The sequence below is a fragment of the Thunnus albacares genome, chromosome 3 (genome assembly GCF_914725855.1).
Source record: "Thunnus albacares chromosome 3, fThuAlb1.1, whole genome shotgun sequence".
NCBI lineage: Eukaryota > Metazoa > Chordata > Actinopteri > Scombriformes > Scombridae > Thunnus > Thunnus albacares.
Window position 1 is genome coordinate 24,467,412 of NC_058108.1, and position 8,811 is coordinate 24,476,222.

The 8,811-nt window shown below is 42.1% G+C and overlaps 1 protein-coding gene across 1 annotated transcript in view; it reads right to left on the minus strand.

The window, feature by feature from the left end:
- Positions 1–6,985, minus strand: part of frem3 (Fras1 related extracellular matrix 3) — a 32,580-nt gene extending 25,595 nt beyond the window's left edge. The window contains exons 1-2 of the mRNA XM_044347196.1: positions 1,803–6,985; positions 775–864 (exon numbers count right to left, since the gene is read on the minus strand). Coding sequence (XP_044203131.1) covers positions 775–864; positions 1,803–6,831 — 5,119 coding nt within the window. The 5' untranslated portion in view covers positions 6,832–6,985. The remainder of the gene's footprint in view (positions 1–774; positions 865–1,802) is intronic.
- Positions 6,986–8,811: the final 1,826 nt, after the last annotated feature.

Consider the following 8,811-nt stretch of genomic DNA (forward strand, 5'->3'; position numbering starts at 1 on the left):
TGAGGGTCATATTATGTGACAGAGGACTAAAAGGAAATATAATATTCAATAAATACACAGAGTTACTGATATTCAAAGATGATGACGACTTGTAAAACAGAAAATAGAAAGTACAAAACAGAATACTTTCATTTGAGTCCCATCTGCAAATACTATTGAATTGGTAATGTAGAAATTCTCATTATTCTTACAATTATAATGGTCACAAAATAGTATTTCTTAAGATTTTTCAGTTTTTGTCACAATTTACTCACTTGAAGGCAATGAATTTTTTTTCATGAGACAGATTCCAAGAAGAAAGTATGAACAGAATACCCTTTCATGCATACCTTTACAGATTTCACACTGTCACTTCAAACACACGATTAAAGAGGACATTTGAAAGCTCTGCAAAGTACCCTGAAGGAAGGGAAGCTATTGTTCATTAACAATAAAGTTTAGAGCATGAGGTAGATCCAGGTCTTTCACTTTTACCAACCCACAGTCAGTGTTTGGCTTAAGTCCCCTTTGACCCCTGTCCTTTAAACCTGCCACCCTTTCCAGTGGGGCGAAAAGAGATGGCGGCTCTATACTGGGTGTCAGTCATGGCCAACTGCCTTAAGTCTTTGTGATGCAAACACTTGGGAGACTGACAGAAAACAGGAAGTTTCAATTTTAGGAAGCCATTAAAAGACAGATAAAGTCTGTGGAAAGCCTTTGAGCAAATGATTCCTCAGTAATGGGCCCCAGTTTGGTGTTAGTGTGTACAAGTATAAAATATTAAAGAATTCCTACCATTGTCTTCAACCGTGAAGTAGAAGATATCACTTGTGGCATTGCTTCCATCCAACAAAACGTAACAGATCTTCATGTCATTGATGTCAGCTGTTGGTATGACAGATATAGAGATGCATACATAGCGTTAGCTGAAAACGTTAGGTAAGGTAACTGTAAAGACTTGCCTGCTTTTACAAGGTTTTAGTTACAGACTCTTGGCTGCAAATAAAGTCATATGAGCCACAGAGGAGATGTGTTTCGAAGCATTCAGGATTGTTTTAAGCAATGTCCAAATATTATGTATTACAAAAATATAATCTACAGTTATTATGATGATGAAGCTGAATACTATTATTATTAGTTTCCATATTAGTACAATTATTGTTAGTATTATTGATGTTTATTATAAGATTATAGAATTGGTTATTATTTTGTGTAAACAGGTATGGAATCTTAATTATTTTTACATATAATTTCAAGTTCTTAACCTATTTTATTCAACTATATATATATAGGATATGAATATAGGGCTATGTAATTTTTTCATGTATGATAATATCACTACATATGACTATTACACAATAAACTTCATAGCAGTAAAAATGTTTTTTTGATACTTGGGGTAAGTGAACCAACATTGACATATTATCACCTGATAAAGCTGATATTGCTAATGTGTTAGCCAGCAGTTGTCTATTTACACATCCAGCAATTACAGAGCAACATTAACACTCATCTGGAGTTTTGGTTATAACAACCTGAGTAGTGTATAGTGGGTTTGTGAGAGCTTTTTCTTTAAAAACAGCTGCTTGCTGTTGTTGGAAATACGGTTGATATGAGCGAAGAGACTAAACCAAAACAGTGAAGTTGTGAGCCATGAAACCAAAACAATGAGCTGAAAATTGCTAAAAATGCTCTGAAAAGCTAGTAATTCTGTACAAGTGGCTGCTTTCACATCACACAGGCATTTAATCCATTGTTAATATAAAAATAATGATTAGTGTTAAAAATCTGTTAAGCGACTGAATGGGGTGACATTAGCTTACCTTGAGTGAAGGTCTTGATGCTGTCATTGCCCAGGGCGGTGTTTATGATGAAGCCATGCAGAGGAGCCTCAGAGACAGTGTACTTCAGGACCTTCTGGGGACTGTCACGGTCCTCTGATCGAAGGGCCTTGCTGGTGATCAGGAAGCCCAGGTGGCCTGTTTGGAGGACCTTCAGTGAGGCAGCAGCCTTGTTAACCACAATCTGGGGCACACCGTTGTCCACTGTGTTGATGTGAATGGTCATCATCTGGGGCTTGCGTGTCTCATACACAGTGTCAGGAAAGACGTAAAAGTCAGTGTGAGTGCCATCTGTGACAGTGAAGGAGAAGCTGTCTTCGTTGGTCTCAGTGCCATCATGCTTATAGCTGACAAGGTTCTCATTCAGGTCCTGCTTGGTAAAGGTTGTGATTGGTTGGGTGTTGTTGAAAAGCAGCTGCCCGTGCACTGGCACCTGGGTGACTATGAAACGCAATTGGTTGTCTGGGGTGTCCCGATCTTCAGCTGTCAACTCAAATGGTGTGATGAGCTTGGTTTCACCCTCTTCCACAACCAGTTTGTTTATAGTCAAGACAGGTTTCTTATTGTCTACATCAGTGATGGACACTCTGAAGGTACGGAAGACAGGATTGTAACCATCTGTCACCTCAAACTCAAAGCTATCCATTTTCATCTCATCATCAGAGGTGTGGATGTAGTAGATTTTGTTGCCAGCAAGCTGCAGTTGGGTGAAGGTTGAAATGGGAACACCTGGGTGGTCAGTGCTCTCTAAATGACCTCTGCTAGGGGCACGTGTGATGCTGAAGCTGAGGAACTCATCAGGGCTATTGATGTCAGTGGTGCTGAGTAGGTCAGTGGTAAGAGTTACTTTCCCTCCTTCCTTGAGGGTCACACCTTTGTTGATAACATCTGGGAAGACCATGTCAATACTTCCGATGTTGATGTAAAAGTAACGGTCAATGAGAGGATTGATACCGTCTGTGACATCAAACTTCAGCAAGTCACGGATTCCCTCTTGGCCAGTGTGTACATACTGGATGAGCTGTTTGTCAATTTCGTCCTGCGTAAAGTTCATTCCTAGTGTGATATTACCTAAAACATCACCAAACTTGCTGATACGTTGGAGGTAGCCTTGGCCTGGGCCATAACGCACAACATATGTTAGCTCTTTGTCTTCAGAGTCAAGATCTGTGGCCTTCAAAACCCTGTTGCTGATTACTTTTGTCTCTCCAATCTCGACATCAAGACCATCGTTTATAGTCATTCTTGGTGTCTCATCATCAACAGGAATAACCATGATGAGAACAGTTTTTTCCACCTTGTGTTTCCCATCTGACAGCCTTATTTCAAAGCTGTCCTCTTTGGTCTCTGAATCATCATGCTCATAGACAATGTTGGATGCCTCTTTGATCTGTTCCAAGTTGAACTTGTCTACTGGGATGGTGCCAGTGCTGAGCTGCTGAACAATTGTGCCATGTTTAGGGTTTTTGATGATCTCAAAGTGCAGTTCATCCCCAGGGATGTCAGCATCAACTGCATTCAGGATTGGTGTGTCAATGACCAGACTCATGCCCTCCATTACTACAAACTCGCGGATGAAAATCTCAGGCTTCTCATCATTGGCTGGAATGATGACTATGGGGAGGAAGTGGCGTTCAGAGAAGTTAATACCATCTGAGCATCGGAAGGTGAAACGATCTTCCACAGGTTCAACACCTTTGTGGATGCTTTGGACATAGTAGATATGACCAAGGGTGATGTCTTTAATGCTAAATGCAGTGATGGCTGTCCCTGCCCTGGATTTCTCAGACCCTGCAGCTGGGGAGATGTTCTCCACATAACCAGATGTTGGTTGGACGATGATGGTGCACAGGATATCGTCATTGTCGGTGTCAATATCCTCAGCTTGGATGTGGTCCAGAGTAATGACATTCTTCTCCCCTTCCACTACAACAAACTGCTCTCCGACACTGACAATCGGTGGAATGCTGTCAACAGGAAGGATGGTGACGTGAACTGTTACACCTTGGACCTTGTTGCCGCCAACAACCCACTGATCCGACAAATCAGACAGAGTAAGGTTGAAAGAGTCATGTTCTTTGACTGGTCCGATTTCGCCAGATGTGTGAGCGTACACTACCGCCCCATTAATGATGTCCTCCTGGGTGAATCTCTCAGTGGGAGCACCATTAACCAGAATTTCACCCAGCTTGGGAGGCTCCTCCACAATGAAAGTGAGCATGAGGTCATCTGTATCTTCATCACGACCCTGAATGACATTGGTTGTAATCTCTGTGGCTCCATTCTCCAGGACATCGATGGATGCTCCGAGCAGGCCAGCTGGGAGCATAATCGTGGGGGACTCATCATCAACAGGCTCAATGGTGATCTTAATGGTGATGGGCACCTCATGGAAACCGTCACTGACCTCAAGCTTGATGGCATCATTGAGGGATTCCTCTCCACTATGGATGTAATTTAGGCGGCCATTTGCAATGTCTTCAAGTATGAAAGTTTCGCCGTTTGACATGTCAATTCCCAAATACTGCAGCTGCCCATACTGAGGAATCTGGGTCACAGTGAAGACGATATTTTCATCTTCTGTATCGGTGTCTGTGGCATGCAGTTCTTTCCTAGTGATGATATATGTACTTCTTTCCATAACAGTGAACCCTGTGTTGGTGATAAGTGGTGGTTTGTTGTCAACTGGCTGTAGGAAAATGGTGAATAGTCCGTCTGCTATGTTACCAGCAGTGTCTTCTACAATGAATGTGAACTGAGCCACTTTTGGTGTGATGCCCAGCTCCTGGTCTGGAGGCTTGTAAGCTATTTTGTGGTGATTAACTTGGGCCTGTGTGAACTCTGTAATTACACTGTCAGGGCTGTCAGTCAATACAATTTCACCTAAGGGGACTGGGTTGTTCTCATCGGTGTCAGTTGGAGTCTTAGTGATGGTATACTTCAGGTCCCTGTCATCTGAATCTAGATCAGTATAACACAAAAATTTCTTCTTGAAGTGTGTCAGCTCATACTCCTGGACCGTCATGTGGAGGGTGGTGCCTGGGAAAAGCTCTGGGGGGAGGTCATCCACAGGATGGATTTTGATAGTGAATATGTGTTCTCCTGATTGATTAGGAGGGTCATTATCATCTTGGACCCGGAACACAAACTGATCAATCACAGTGGTGGTGCTGTGAGAGCCGATGTGGCGATAGAACAGCTTTCCATCAAGAATATCCTGTTGAAACCATTCGGTCACCACCTGCTCAAACATCTCATCTGTCTCGCTGAACTTCCAGAGAGAGGGGTCAGAGGGAGGCTCCACTTGCCTTAGCAGAAGCTCTCCTACAGTTGAGTAGGGTGCCTCCAAGATAAACTTAATAGTGGAGTCTTCTGAATCGATATCTGTGGCACTCAGAATGAAGGGAGAGATCTGCATAACTTCATTCTTGAACAGCACCAGACCGGTGTTAGCATTAATAATAGGGGGCTCATCATCAGTGGGAGCAATAGTGATGGGAAACAAAAACTCAACTTCATTCTTGCCGTCAGTCATCCTAAAAATAATGTTGTCACTGTAGGTATCACTGCCGTCATGCTGGTACACCACAATACCGGCATCTAGATCTGCAGGTGTAAAGAATTTCCTGCGAGCGCCTAGCACGGTCAGGTCTCCATGCTTTAAGCCATCAACAACGGTGATTCTCACATCTTCTAGGTTATCTTCATCACTAATCTCTAAATTCTGGGAGCTGGAGAGAGCTCTGGACTGCCCTTCAAACAATAGCTGCCCTGTATTTTTAGTCGCTACAGGAGCCAAGGTATTCATAGGCTTCACCACAATCATAAAGGCAAATGGATCAGACACAGCACCATCAGTGTCTACAATTTCAAACTCTAGCTGAAAAATCCTCTCCACTTCTGAGTCCTCTGAGGGCGGCTTATAAGCTATTTTTAGATCTTTGATGTCTCTCTGATAGAAGGAGGTGATGGGCAGGTTCTGGTCATCTGTGCTGATAATATAGCCCTGCTGAGGGCTCAGCGGTGAAGTTATGTTGAAGATTAAATCATCTGGGTCAGATTCAACATCTTCAGAAGCCAGCATGTCACTTGTAATAGCTGTCATCACAAACTGATCAACCTCCATCATCATCATGGCTACAAAGCTGGGTTTAGGAGCAGTATTTTCTGTACCTTCTCTGATTCTAACCATCATTTGGAAATGCTCTTGCATTATAGTGTTGCCTTCATTATCTTGCAGCTCTACCATCATTGGAATATAGTCTCTGTTTGGTGAATTGGTTTTAGCTGTGTGCTTGTAGCGAATGCCCTGTTTCACAAACTCATCACAGTCAACCATTTGGCCATTGGTGGGGTTATTCAAAAGAATGCCATACCTGGGAAGACTTCCGGCGCCGACCAGAGTGGTGATCTTACACTTTGTCACACCATCCTCAAAGGAAAACTCCAGACTCTTTTTGTCAATAGGGTTGCTGTCACCATTGAGCTTTTCTACATTAAGGGGCATATTCCTGGTGAGGATCTCAAGCTGCTGGAAAACCACCTCCACTTCCATCATGAAGGGGATGATAACTGTGTCTGTCTGGGAGTCATAACGAAGCTGCAGCTTCACTCGATCCTTGCTGGGGCTCCGCGATCCAAAATGAGTGTATTTCACTTCGTCTGGTCCAAATGAACAGGGGAACTTTTTAGGGGTCAGCATCCCTGGTTTCTGGGCCAGTGGGTCATTGTCCAGAACTGTGATGTGGCAGCGGTCACCAGGCTGCACCTCTGTTACCAGGTCATTCACAGGGTCCAGAAATACTGACCTCCCAAAAGGTACCCTGATCCCATTGTTAGCAATGATAATGTTGTCTTCATTAGGTCCAGATCTGTGATGGTAGAGGTGAGCTGGGTCAAATGGCTCTGCATCTACTGAGGCAAAACTGAAGCTGAGAGCAAATGTAACAAGGAGGCATCTCAAAAGTGCTCCCTTTTTACAGAGTTCTGAATTTTGCAGACAACCAGCCATGTCCACTGCTAGTTGCCTTGCAATTTTCTTTTTTTTTTACAAGTCAGCAGTAGCAGGCAGATTCCTCTCCCAAGTGGAGAAAAAGCATCAAAAAATAAACTTCTCTGTGGTAAATTGGGCCTTGGGGTCTGTCCTCTGTGTCTCTCTGTTTCTATGTGGCCACACAGACACACAAGTGTAGTGAATGCTGCAGGGCTGTGCAGGTAATAATGAAACAGTAGACAGTGACAGGCGCTGGCTCCTCCTTCTGTCAGTGCAAGGAGGGAGCCTCCTGCCCCCATGGCTAATTTAAGACAGACCATTGGACAAGACTGTGAAAGTGCTCCCCCAACCAACACCCACTCATCTCCCCCCGTCTCACAGAAAAAAGTGTGTGTGTGGGGAGGGGGGTGGACAAAAACTTAATTTACCTAATTTAGTGGAATCTGTGCTGTCAAATACACTATCATGGTCTTTGTATATAGTTAATTAAGTCCTAACAAATTTAACACAATTCATCATGCATTTAGTAAATATGCTTATTAGTAGTGATTCATTTTCTCCACAATTTAAGTAAAGAGTCATACAAAATATGAAAACAAACTTTTTATAACAAACAATTTGCTGGACCATTTCAAAGTTTACTATAGGAAATTATTTTAAGATGCTAAAATGTACACTGGATTATTTTTGGAGTGCATCAGTGCCCATAAATAAAACAACAGTTATTCATGTAAACTGCAATATGAAGTTGATACTGGTCGAGTATTTCTACAAGTGATTTAAAAGTCACTTTGAAGTCAACTATATGCTCCGATGTATCATCACTGACCTGTGTGATTTCACAAGCTGCTTCAAAGGGGGAGTAAAGGAATCTTTAAGGGTGGGAACTACTAACCCTGTGTGCAGGAGAATCATTCTGCATCATTTTCAACTCTCAGTTAAATGGTGAAATGCAGAAATGTAACTGAAATTCAAAAGGTCTTTACTATTCAACATTAGAAAGAATGCAGATTAAATATTTTAGCAGTATTCAGCATGGATTTGAGTTCTTATCTCAGTTTCTTCAATGCAAAGTTTATTGTCACCAGCAACAAAAGACAATACACAGGACCTTTGTCACTGATCTGAAGGCTTTTGTGTTTTATTCACGAGTCAGAGGACCTCTGAGGTCATGTCAATGGGACACCTCGGCACCAGAGTGGCCATTAGTCGCAAACTGAGGGACAATAATGTGGCATCAGCTGGCAGGACAGGTGTATGGACACTGTTTGGTCTCACAGAGAGAAAACACAACAACAGGTCAAAATATTTCTGAGATGCTCAGAGATTTGTCAAGTGAGTGATCCATCTATGAGTCTTAATTTGTTATAGAAAGCCCAGTAAGGCAGTAAGGCAACCACTTAGTACAGGGAAATCCTCTGCTTATTGTGACAGGGTCTGATGCAGGCACAGGCAGATATGATTTTCGATTTTCCAATAACTTAAGAAAATTATAAAACATAGTTCTAACAACAGGGACAGGTAAAATGTACTGTATTAGATAGGCTCCTTCTGCAGTGATACTGACAAAGCACAGCATGGAGAAAGTCATACTGGATGCAGTGAGAATGTGAGAATGTGTACTCAATATGGTGCACAAGGTCATGTTAAGATAAAAATACCTAGTAGCCTTGTATGGATCATCTTTTGAGTTGAGCATGACGATGAAGTGATCTGTTTGCATTGCTCAAACATTTTGACACAGTTCTTTCTGTCACAGTGCTCTAAATTTATGAAATTTTGAAGTTTTATTGTCAGTGATGGGACATAACTGTATGACAGGACAAACCATAAATTGTCTCTTATATATAATATCCCATATCTTAATATCCCATATTCAAAATATTCTGAAATGAAGGATTGCACCTCTGTTATTTACTGTAAATGCACTTGTGATCAATTAATCTCTAATGCACACAATTTCTCTGTTTGTCTTTTGTAAGAACATATTTGGAAGCA